Below are 13094 nucleotides of genomic sequence, written 5' to 3' on the forward strand. Positions count from 1 at the left end.
AGGATAATCCATTTTGTAAAAAAAAAAAAAATCTGGAAAAAATATCTGTAGTGCTGTGGAAAGATAGGAAAAAGCTGTGGGCAGCCTAGACCTAAATAACCTACAGCTGTGCCCTTAAACAAGCGAGGTAAACAACTTTGTTAGAGAATGAAGCAGAGAATGCAGACATGTAGGACTACTTAGAAAAGGCACCTGTGGATAGTTTACTGACCAACGGTAATATAATAAGAAACATCTGTTATGTATGTGAAGAAAGAGTACAAAAAAAGGTACCAGGTGATAATAAATTGCTGATGCCTAAGGCCATCTTGTGTGTCAGCATTTGAGTCCACTGTTGTAGTGCTACCTTCAAAAGAACAATCCATTCTTAGATTCACTGCCCATTATCTCTGCTAAAGGCACACAGGCAGCTCTGGTTTCCAGACCTTCAGCCAGGATCGCTGGTGGCCTGGAGAAGCCCATCCTGGTTCCTGCCCAGCTCACAGGTTGCTGTGCCTCCAGCGAGCACCCAGTGGCACTGCTGGAGTCCTGACATCATGGGGACAACCAGAGAGCAGCTTGTGAGGAAGGAGAAACACACCTCTGGGACTCTGAGGCTACCAATACCCTGGGAACAGCTGGTTTTTAAACAGAATGCTCTTACTTGCTTCCCACAAGCCTCCTAGCAAGTATGACTGTTAAGAGATGAGCCCCAGAACTGTGAGAACCAGGAGCCAGCTGAGGTGTGGACAGCACAGAAGCCAGCCCTCTTGCTGGGTGCAGAGGAGAAGAGGCACTGCTCACAGAGAAGGCAGGAAACAGGATTCATCCCACTCACAGCACTCCCCATCACCCCTACTCCAACAGTAAGTACTGTGAGTGACTGGTAAGGACACTGGCTGGACCCAGGTGTGTCACAGTACTGTTGGGACCAGCCTACCCTGCCAGGGAAAAACCACATGGCAAAGCTCCTTCCCACAGGGAATGGAAAGGAGAAGTGCCTCCTCAGGCCACGGCAGCAGCAGTGGTGTTATTCACATACAGTCCAGGCCAGGCATGCACAGGAATTTACCTGACCCTGAGAAATGATAGTTTTTCTGTGGACACTGGAAATAAGGAATAAAATAGTAAGTGACCAAACTCGACCAGCTGGAACTGAAACAAGCCAAATAGCCAGCAAAAATAAAAACAGTGGTCTTTCTGCCACCCACCCAAACACTTATCCATCTCTTATCCAAAACAAGCATAGGCTGTGCCTAACAGCATAGAAGGAACAAGCCCCTTGCTGTGGCACACACCATCTAAGCGGCCCAACTCACCACTCCTTGGATCAGGCAGCTCTCCACCTGAAGTGTCTACTCATCCACTAGGGTGGGTGTAAACTTTAGCTTAAGACTAGCATTTAAAAACAAAGAGAGGGAGGAAAAGGTACATACAAAGTGAGGCAGAGAGGTCATCCAGCAACTCTGAGCAATAAAATGGAATTACATGTACACCACTGACATATGCTCTCCCTCAGTTCACTAAAGCAAGACCTGTCCAAGACAGAATTTTCAAGTTCTATCAGCTCAACATTTAGAAGCAATGATCAAGCCAGTATTCTATAATACATCAAACATCATTGTACCAAGAGCAGGGGTTAAAGAAGCAAGTCCATTGTCACTTATTTGTTGCTGAGCAGCAAAGCTCTTGCTTTGTTAATGAGGCTGAATCAGCACAAGCACAAAGCACAGACTCACAGTTTTGTCCACATATCACTTGTCCCTCTCACCACTCCCTTCACCACAAACAACAGGAGCAGCACACTCCAGAAATCTTTAAAGAAAGGTTAAAAACTCCACTTGTTTGTTAGGGAATTCATTCATTTAACATTCCTGTATGGCTACAAACGAGCTGCTTTTAGACAAACTTACCACAGACTTCAGCAGGGTCAGAATTCTAGCCAAAGCATTGCATTCATGAGATCCAGACAGCCAACTACACAGCTCACGGCCACCAAAGAGCAGGTGCCCTGCCCTCCCTTCACGCACACCCTCCACCACCACCCCAGCAGCTCCTGCCACATACCTCTGACTTTCGTCACCCTTCCAGAAGTTACTGCAATTCAACAGCTCCGCAAAGACATGGAAGGTTGTCCACAGATTTGTACTGGGCTACGGGTAGCTCCAGCATGCAGGAGAAAAAGCAGCATCTCCCTTTCAGCAGTGTAAATCCACTAGATTCATGTAAGCTGCTCCAGAAGCCATCAACCCTAACTTCCTCAAGAAGGTGGAGGTGCTAGTGAACTGCCCCGGGATCAGGCACTGAGACTAAAGCCCCTTAGCACATCAGGGACCAGCAGCAGCTGAAGGCCCTTAGCACATATCACACACCAGTACCAAATGAAGGTCCTCAGCACGTACCAAACACCAGCACCAGCTGAAGGCCATTAGCACATATCAAACACCAGTACCAAATGAAGGTCCTCAGCACGTACCAAACACCAGCAGCAGCTGAAGGCCCTTAGCACATATCAAACACCAGTACCAAATGAAGGTCCTCAGCACGTACCAAACACCAGCAGCAGCTGAAGGCCCTTAGCATATCAAACACCAGTACCAAATGAAGGTCCTCAGCACGTACCAAACACCAGCAGCAGCTGAAGGCCATTAGCACATATCAAACACCAGCACCAGTTAAGGCCCTCAGCACACCAGCACCAGCTGAAAGCCCTGAGCACACCAGACACACAGCTGTGCCACAAGGACCCAGCTGCTAGGGAGGCAGTCACAAAAGGCAGCTCTGTAGTACACCCAACCCATAAACTCATATTTGGTTCATTTGAATAAATTGGACTAAAGTATCTCTGAGGGGAGCAGCCAGTACAGCCTCATTTCCAGGCACCTGGGCTGTCTCCATGACTGAGGATCTCAGCTTAGCCCCCTCTTTTCCATCCCCAAAACCAACACTTCTGTGCGGTCTTCATTTGTGTCCACGTAGCACAAAACTCGTGTGCAGGAACCACCTGGTCACCTCTCTCCACCAACTCCTCTCCACCAGCAGGAACTCACATGTTCACTTGACCATTGCATAGGACTGAAAGCTTTAGAAGTAATTTTGCCTTTAGTAGCACCTCTGAGCGATGTGCTGTGACTTACCAGACACACAATGTCAGCTGAGAGGCGAGATCCAAGATGACAAGGCCATATATAAACACATCTCGCACTCTCCCCCAAAGCTTTGAGGGTTCTGGAGAGCTGGGCAGTGATAGCAGCTTCCCAGTGATCCCCCATCACTGCCAGGTGGGTCCAACCCTGCCTTGGGGTTGCCAGCATCCAGGGTACCCACATGCTCACCCTGCACATCCCACTACGGCACCTGGTCCAGAGCAGGCTCTTTCCCATTTCACCCTCTAGAGGGGTGTGTTACAAAAGTACACAACAAAATATGAAAAAACAGGACAAAAGAGAGATCCTTCAACTCACAGGTGTAGTTACACCAGCCAACAGCACAACTGGGCTAGCAAATGGCTTCCCTCAAGAACTAAGAGCAAACACTAAAGACAACATACAGGCAAACATCTGCCAACATCACTGTGGTATGACCCCAGCTTCAGGGACTTCAGGCTCATGGACCTTTCAGAGGTGAATGGGTACCTCTGAAATCCAGCCCAACAGAATGAGGCAATCTGTAACAGCAAATCAGCCATTTGGTTTCTTACAGATGTTATTACTGTTTTGGGTTTGGGTCTTTTTACACAACAGAGCTGGGTTCTGATGAATGCAGAACATGTTTACTTCACACATTGGCCAGAACACCTTATCACTACCTGATTCTAAGGAGGGTTGGGCCAAAACTTATAAAATCTGCCAAAAATGTTTTTTTCCAACAAAAAAAATTGTCTTTTATCAAGTTTGTTCAATCAAACAGGCAAAAACATTTAAGTGAAATGTCTCTGCTTTCATTTAGCAGCAGCAATAAGGTAAGATTTCATAGACATACCAAGAGTTGGGAAGAAAAGCAGCCTGCTGGTGCTCTGCAGGAAAAAATCAAATCCTGAAAAGGTGAAGCAGTGTCTCTATTATAATTTCTCAGTGACTAAAAAGTCCAATACTACTTCTGGCTTATTTAAAAAGTTGAAGACAGTTTATGTCAGCTGCTCCAAGGTGTGACGGAGACCTGACACACTGTCTCTCATCAGAGTTGCTGAACAGAGGGAAGATGGCAAGCAGAGCATAAGGCCAACAAAATTCCACTGGGCTTTCCTCCCTTCCAACATGCCCCCAAACCCCTTTTCCTTGCTGTTAGTTCACCTTCCAGATCACTTCACTCTTGGAAGACAACAGCCTCTTCATTCTTTAAAGAACTGAAACACAACCACAACCTGCATGACCACCTTAACACAAACACTGACCACAGCTTCCAAAGCAACATGCTCCAAACCTCATATCCTGTCCCACCAGGAAGAGGCCAAAAGCAGATATTCCCCACCACACTGATTTCCAAACAGACAATCCATGAGAGAGTCATCCTAGGATACCTTCTCCTGCACATTACTCATCACTCCCATCTCTCCAAAATCCCGCCAAGAAGTCAGTGTGATCATCTACATAACATGAAGATGCTCAAAGAGAGTCAGATTTGAACTGCTTTCAATTAAAACCAACACAGACTACAGGAACATACTTCCACCCTCAAGCCAGGATTATTCCACACTAGGATCTGCTGAAGGAGAGAGGATGGCACAGCTGTGCTCCCCATTCCAATTCTTTCTGCTCCTCTCCAGCAGGTAAGCTACAGGAAACAGGAAAACCTGACTTGTGCTGGCAGGACACCAATACAGCCACACTGATCCATGCAGTGAGGCACAAAAATAAGATGCTATGGCTTCATGGCAAAGCCCAACACATTCATGGAATGATTCCCCAGAATCCCAGTGTTCTCGCAACTGGAGATATTTATTTTGATTACAGGCAAGGTTCCTAAATCCTAGAAATCAGGATTCTGACAAACACGTGTAGCCTGCTAGCATATTACATAGCAGGAACTATGGTCAAAGGGAGGGAGGGAGGGAGGAAAAAATGAACAATTACAAATATACACACCAAGTCTGTTGCCCAGTCAAGACATCACCTGGCAGACATAATACATCACAATACATTCCACAATACATCTCAAGAATCAAGTTTCTGGATTTGTTTTGTTGGGGCTTTGCCTCGCTTTTATAGGTTGGTTTAACTATTTTAACTGCAATTAGCTTCCAGGCCTGTGCAATTCAACCACATCTCTTATTGTAAAATTATTTACTAATTCTCTGCAGAAAACAACCCCTTTCCTAAAGATTTGGTTTTCTTCCTTCTTTCTAGCAGGGGAGAGGAAAAGACAGTGGGAAGGGAACACTCCAGCACTAGAAACTGGGCTGGTTAAGAACCCCATGCTGGAAAAAGCTGATGTGACAGTGTGTTAAATACTTCTGAAAGCCACAGTTCCAGTCCCAGGTAAACTCTGGCAGGTGTTAGTACTGACCTGGCAGCAGCTCCAGTCCCGAGCTGAGCATGCCAGCAGTAAAACCACATTCCTTCCTCCCAGTGCTCAAGGTAGGAGTCACCCAACCCGCACCACATTCCGAGCCAGCTTACCCAAAATAACAGTGTGCACAGGACTGCACTGCACTTCTTTCCAAAAGCAGACAGCTGCCCAGCAGTACTCCTACTGCTACAGTAAAGCCCACTTACTCAACACAATGAAATATTTAAGAGCAAGTAGCAGTGAAAGCACAAGAATGGAGAAATTTATGGAAGTTAATCAGATTTCTCTGCTCACCAACACCAAAATTTGTCATTTAACCAATCTATTTCTGCACATTGTTATCACATCTATAACTTTCTGTTGGCTGAAGCTGTTGAATAATCCAGCCCTCACTGCTATTACAAGGCTGGAGGTTTCCAGCTTGCCCAGAAAGTCTCAGTTTATATTGCACAGAGTTTAATTAAGCAAAGGTCTTGGTTCCATCCAGTCTTCAGGGACTGAGAGGTTGTCAATTTGGCCCACTCCAGCGGCAATCAGTGAGCTGCCAACAGGCTGCATCCACAGCACCATCTCTGATGTGGTCTCCAGATCCTATAGCACCTGTGCAGACAGCCCACATCACAGCAGGAGCTGTGTTTGGTTCAGAAAGAGTAAGTATTATATCCCTTGCAACCTTTCACTGACTGGAGACACAACTCCAGCCTAGCAGCTGTAGGGGTGAATTCCTTCCCACAACATCCTAAGATATGACACTGATTCCCTTCTGACAGATAAGCTCATCTGGCACTCATACCACGCCTGGTGATATTTTCCAAACAGAACACAAACCACCCTCAGAGATCTGCTAACCATAACTCCCAGAGCAGGCTGTGCCCTGGGGTGAGGAGCCTGCTCCTCAACAGGTATGGGGCTCACAGTCCATGTTCACTACCCAGGAAAATGGCCTCTGTGCAGGAGCAGAGGAACCTCGAGTTCCCATTTACCATTACACAGTGCCCTCCAACGGCCAGCCCTTCACACAGAACCCACGGAATGCTTATCCCCCCTTCCCACAGGCAGCAATGGAAGCACTGATCACACTACTTGCATACCACCTTCAGAGGACAGGACAACAGCCAGGGGAGACAGAGCCATCTTTGAATGGGGCTATAGCTAAAACAAACACTTGTTCACTCCCTCAGCCGCACATGTTAATACAAGCCACCTTAAATGTCTATGCATTAATTTTATAATAAAAGTAAAATTTACTGATGTCACTACTAGTGACCAAAACATGCTGATAACTCATTAAAAGTAGGTTTAAAATGCAGGCTTTTAAAAAAAATCTATTGACCTCCTGAGAACCACAGCCTATTTTGTTATTCTGCCACACAAGTAGATATGCAAGCCCTGTCATTTATGAAATGCTTCCTTACCTGGACTTTTTAATTATCATTTAAAGCTTACATGCTATTCCTAAAGCCAGTGCACTTAGAGTCTATAAAAACAATTCCAGATGTTTCGAGGTTTTTTTTTTCTATTTAAAAAGTCAATTAAAAAGTCACTATTCTGAATTGCTTATTGCTAAGACATTGTCAGTGCTGTGACCAAGGGAGGCCCCTCTCACACTCAGATGGCAGAGTGAGGCTTTATGTAACTGGAATATTCAGAGCAGAAACAACAGAGCTCTCATTTAAAGGGTCTGTGTTCAGTGGTGATGACAAAAGCTGCAGCTTCTCATGGAACTCAAGGGTTTTTTCACATAAAAGCCTCCAGGTTCAGGTACCCAGCAGGCTGGGCTGGAGCTCATGGGGCCAGGGGTGCACCTCGGGGCAGGCTGGCCACTCACATTGCCCCTTCCCAGCTCGCAGCTGAGGAGCCACAGCTGCTTCTCCAGCACATCAGTGCCCTGGTCCTTCATCCAGCGTTCTTCCAGTGCCACAGTGCCCACTGCTGCTCCAGGAGCCAAGCTGAGAACCAGCGCAATGAAGGGACACAGCTCTGGAGCCCCTTCCCAGCACCAGTCCTGTCAGGGGCTGCGTGGGAAAGCCTGGGCTCAGGAAACATCTCTGGCAGTGCCAGTGCAGCACAGAAGCCAGATAAGCAGAAAGGTACAGCCTCACCACCAAGGCCACACAACAGGAAACATCATCTGAAAGCTAACTGAAACAATCTACATTGCTGACACTCCCCCAGCAACTCAGCATCATCATTACTTCCAAAGTTTATGGTTTGCTTCAAAGCAGAGTAGAGAAATCCAACACTGAACTCCCACATGTCACTGCTGTCACCAAGTCTATGGAGGGAGGGAAAAATCTCAGCCCTTTTCCTCCCCAGTAAATCCTGCTGATCATGAGTGATAACCTCTTCCTCTTGAGGCCTTTCCAGCCCCATCTCATGGATCCATTAACATGACACTTGAGTACAGGGAAGAAGACACCCTCAAGAGAGATCATTCCAGAACAACAAATCCATCAGGAACATGTAAACACAAGGCACAAATGCCAACCTCCCATATGCCTCAGTCTGAAACAGTTTGCACAGACAGGCAGTTTATCCATCACGGCACAAGCTGCACTTCACCACAGCACCACTGTAGCAAATCCTGGCTTATTCCTTACCCTGATGTCAAATCCAGCACAGGCGGGACTGTGCTTTACAGGAATTCATCCTGTCCACAGGAACCACCTCCATCATATCTAGAACTGGGTTTGTTTCCTTTTCCCCAAAGTGTGTCAGTAAAGTGAAGCACCACAGAGGCTCCTGAGGTCCTGAAATCCTTCAGGATTCATTCTGTGGACACAAGGCTTTGCCCAGCACAGCACACAAGAACTAAGATGAAAGGTTAGGCTGCAGTGACTACATGCAGAATTATTTATCTTGAGGCATATGGGATTGTATCTTACACATTGAGATATTTTCAGGAACATAAGGTCCTTTTGACAATATCCAAGGCGTGACAAAATGTCATCTCAGTAGGAAGCTTCTCATTTCAGTTGATTCAATCACAAGTCACAGAAGTTGAATAGAGCTTGAAAAGAGAAGAATGCTGGAACTGCAGAGAGCAGTTTCACATATGAACCCCTTTCTCTCCCAGTTATTTTAAAATATAAAAAAACCACTCCTTCTTCAAGGAACTTTTCCCTGAAGTTCCATTATTTATTCAACCAAATGAGATCCAAGGAGTTGCAAGTTTTGCTTTCACCCAAGGACACTGAGAAAGCAAAATGTTTGTGGATTTGTGTGGGAAACATTGTACTCTTGAGAAACTCAAAGTGAAACAAGTGAGAGATGCACTTCATTCACAAATATTTTCACCTACAAAGTCCTGTAAGATTTTATATACACTGATAGTTAAGGATTGCATGAAAGCACCTAAGCTTCCAGGAGCCTGTGTACATGTTAGTTGACAGAACCACAGAGAAGCTGAGGTTGGCTTGAGCCCCTGACCCAACCTCTGCTTAAGGCAGAGCTGGCTGCCCAGGCCTGTGTCCCAATGGTCCCAAACAGCCCCAAGGATGGAGCTCCAACACCCCTCTGGGCAGCCTGGCCCGGTGCTGAGGTCACCCCCACAGTGAAAAACTGGCAGGATATTAATCCAATTTACAGCTAATTTTAACCAATTAATCTCAAACACTTTACAGTTCAGGTTTACAAAGAGGCTGAACACAACATGGTCTGCCATGACAAACCAATGGTTGGCTCATCCCGTGTGACTCAGTGATCCCCAGATCCCCCAGCTGCAGAGTGTCCCAACACCTATCAGAGGCCTCGGGCAAAACAGAACAGATGTCCACGCGGAAGGCAGCCCTGTGAACCACAGCTATCCACAGGGATGAGTGCAGGCCCAAACTCTGCAGGCACGCCGGCACACGCGCAGCCTAGGCCTGCTCCACGCCTACCACACACATCAACCGTGCAAGCAGGAGGGAAGCCTGTGCTGTGATCTGTAGGAGAGATTGCTGGTTCTCTGGAAAGCCACGCAGCAAGTCCAGCTCACATGTAAATCACTGCATTTTCCAATCAGCAAATGTGCCAGGAGTGGAAGCACTGCACAAGGCCAACTCAAAGTCCTCCAAAACCCATCTACATCAGATCCTCAAACTGCATTTCAAACCCAGGCAGGAACAAAGGAAATGAATAGGCTGAATATTGTGTCCACATACACAATTCAGCCTCTCACAGCTAATAGAGCTCTGCTTTCCAAAAAATGATGAGCCAAATCCAAGCCAATGCTGGCGGGAAGTCATTACCCACACAAGCCAGCATGCAGAGAACTGTCAGCACACCTTCCTCAGCCCTCTTGAGCTTTACCTTTACTGGAGCTTCCTTACAGCCAGCTTCGTGAGAGAGATCATCCTCCCCCTCCTCCATGTTCTCCTCTGCCCATTATTAGAGACTCGATAGTGGGTCAGGCTCTCAGGGTCATGAAATTACAGCCCAGCAGGCTGCGACTATTGCCTGCACCCTTCTCCATGCCCCTCCCCACTCACACCCTTTTCCCTCTTTCTTCCATCCTATTTCCATTTGTGGAGTCCCATTGTAGTGGTCATTGGTCTTCCTGAGAGGTGTCCAGCATCATTAGATGCATGGCAAAGCAGGAAACAAAGCAGTCTCCTGTCCCTCAGGCAGTGTGGCTGTGGTCATCACTGCAGATGTGACACAGGTCACTGCTGAGAGACCAGAGCCTTTCTTTTCCCAGCAGCTCCTATTCCAAAAGCTTGGCTTTACCTCAGGAGGTGAGTGACAGACACATCTCCTTGCCCACTGCTCCACAGCCAGGTCCCCAGCACCAGCTGGGGCTGAGCATCATGGCAGGAACAGTCCCTGTTCTCCCAAGATCCCTCCACCTCCAAGCCAAGGTGAGAGCAGCCAGCAGATTTCTCCCTGTATCCGTTTCTCTTTAGCATTCTGTGCAAGTACCAGCATATGTCGAGGCGGGAGGCAGGGACAAAAGACATAGCAAGCGCACGCACCACAGAAAAGGCAGCAGCCAAGCTCCAGCGTGATGTTCTCAGCCACCTCCCTGGGACCTGGCAGGATGGCTCCAGGTTTCCCTTTTCCTCACAGATCACACTTGCTAACATAAGCACAGAGGCACCCCCAATCAAGTGTTTTGGCATGCCCATGTTGGGACAGCAAAGCCCACTGCCTTTGGCAGTTCCCTAAGCCTGTGCAGACCCTTCAGTAGCCCAGGAGCAGGCAGGATCACTGCAGGCCCTCCAGCAGCCCAGGGCCAGGCAGGACCCTGCAGATGGCTCTGCAGTGGGTTCTGCTACATGCAGGGTCAGGCAACACACCAGAGCTGGCCCAAAGCTGCTTGGGGACTGGTGCAAGGTACCCCTGTGCTCAAACAAAGGCTTATGGAAATAGCCCAGGGAGGAGAAGGTTCGCCTCTGCTGTTGTGCTCACTATCTACCATCACCCAATGCTCCTGCAACACCCTCTCCTCTCCCCTATCTTCACACACATACAAGAGCATTTGGGATCACTCTGCTCTCATTTTTATAATTTAACAACAACGGAATGACCCCTCCCCTTACCAAAACACCCACTCCTGCCCAGGAATCTCCTTCCCAATGAGAATGAAACATTACAGTCATCTCGACTCAGTGCCACTGAATTACACCAGGTAATAAACATTGTCTGTGAGCTTCACAAGGCAGAAGACGTTTTTAACGTCAGTATTTTCCACACCACAAACAGACTGACACATCACCCGTTGTGTTCAGCCTCACAAAACCGGAAGCAATGCTGTTATAATTACGATTCACTCCTGTAAAAATAAAAGCAATAGGTGTGCTTGTAACAGCTGATACCCTGAAACCACAGCCCAGCAACGCAGCCTGCCCATTACTGATGCTCTATGACACGGGTTCCTAAGAAAAAGAGCACCTGGCCAAGGCAGTGAAACAAAAAGGGCATTAAATTGGTTTTTAACATTCACCTAAAGTAAACCGGACTGTTCTCCTCATGCCTGTGTGATTTGTTTGGTTCTGCAGAAGACATCGGCTGATAAATCCGGCACACGGCGATTAGTTATCGCGGGTCCTACCCCACTTATCGGCTCCATCTGCATTGGGGCCAGCCTGTGTCTGACACAGTAGCCGGCGCACCGGCCCCACGGCTGCTCCGCTCCAGCCCCGCGGCCGCTCTCTGGGGACACCGGCAGCGCCGCGGGGAGGAAACGGAGTGGGTCGACCGCCCCCGCCCGCAGCACCGCCGGCCGCGGCTCTTTGTTCGCTGCCGGGCCGGCCGGGGCATCCGCGGGCTCTGGGCGGCCGCACCTGCCGGCGCTGCGGGCGGCGCTCCCCGGGCCGGGCCGCCCCCGGGCAAGTGGCCGCTGCAGGAGGGGCGCGGAGCCCTGCGGGGCGGGCGGCGCTCGCCCTCCCGGACCGACCCTCGACCTTCGCCCAGCTCCCGAACCTCCGCCGCGGCTCCCGCCAACGGGGCCCCGGCAAACCCCGCACCCAGCGCGGCCGCACCAACCCACCTCGTCCTCCGAGAGTCCGTACACCGGCTCCGCCGCCGCGGTCGCCATGGAGCCACTCCCGGGCCCGCCGAGCCGCCAGCCGCGGCCGCCGCCTTCTTCTCCGCCTTCTCCTCCTCCTGCCGCCGCCGCTGCTGGCCCGCAGGCGGCGGAAGGCGCCGGGAGCCGAGCCCGGCGGAAAGGGGCCGGGGGCGGGGCCGCCCGCGCTGCCGCCGCCGCCGCTGGCCGGGGCTGAGCGCGGCCGCAGGGACGGGGAGCGCCGGCGGGGCGGGGAGAGCGCCGGGCCGGCCCAGCGGCGGCGGGCGGGGCGGGCGGGGAGCGGCACAGAGCGCGGGGGGGCTCCGCTCCGCTCCCGCACCGCCCTGAGGGACGGGCGTGAGGGGGCGCGAGGGGGGCGCGAGGGGGGCGCGAGGAGCGGGCGCGCGGAGGCGCGAGGAGGCGCGAGGGAGCGCGAGGGGGGGGCGCGCGGGGGGGCGCGAGGGGGGGAGGCGAGAAAAGAATGGGAGAAAGCGGGGAGCGCGAGGAGCGGGGCGGCGCGAGCAACGGGCGCGAGAGCGGCGCGAGGAGCGCGCGAGGAGCGGGGGGGCGAGGAGCCGGGGGGGCGCGAGGAGCGGGCGCGCGGGGGGAGCGCGAGGGATGCGCACGCGAGCAGCTGGCGCGCGGGGGCTGCGGGCGCTCGTGGCGGGTGCCCCCCAGTGGGCGGGAGCGGCGCCGCCAAACCCGGGCTGCGGGCCGTGTCCCCTGCGGGGCGGGCCGTGTCCCACGCTGTGTCCCCTGCGGGGGGGGACGTGTCCCACGCTGTGTCCCCTGCGGGCGGGATGTGTCCCCTGCGGGCGGGACGTGTCCCACGCTGTGTCCCCTGCGGGGCGGGACGTGTCCCACGCTGTGTCCCCTGCGGGGCGGGACGTGTCCCACGCTGTGTCCCCTGCGGGCGGGATGTGTCCCCTGCGGGGCGGGATGTGTCCCGCGCTGTGTCCCTCTGCGGGACCGGACGGTGTCCCAGGATGTGTCTCGGTGTGAGCTTGGGATGGGCAGGAGCGAAGCCCCCGCTGCCTGCGGCTCTCTGGAGCAGTCGGAAGTGGTCGCTCACCGTGGCATTTCTTCCCTCGCCATTGTGGATTTGAGGGAAACAAAACGC

The 13094-nt window shown here is 51.1% G+C and overlaps 1 protein-coding gene across 4 annotated transcripts in view; it reads right to left on the bottom strand.

Moving 5' to 3' along the window:
* Positions 1–12168, bottom strand: part of NEDD4L (NEDD4 like E3 ubiquitin protein ligase) — a 95857-nt gene extending 83689 nt beyond the window's left edge. Inside the window, exon 1 of one of the 4 annotated variants that reach the window (XM_085042715.1) lies at positions 11960–12168. In XM_085042715.1, coding sequence (XP_084898841.1) covers positions 11960–12007 — 48 coding nt within the window. In that variant the 5' untranslated portion in view covers positions 12008–12168. Of the gene's footprint in view, positions 1–2046; positions 2270–11959 lie in introns of those variants that run through there. The other 3 variants (XM_085042716.1, XM_085042717.1, XM_085042720.1) reach the window with 3 other exon arrangements.
* Positions 12169–13094: the final 926 nt, after the last annotated feature.

The sequence above is a fragment of the Lichenostomus cassidix genome, chromosome Z (assembly GCF_008360975.1).
Source record: "Lichenostomus cassidix isolate B80296 chromosome Z, HeHo_3.0, whole genome shotgun sequence".
NCBI lineage: Eukaryota > Metazoa > Chordata > Aves > Passeriformes > Meliphagidae > Lichenostomus > Lichenostomus cassidix.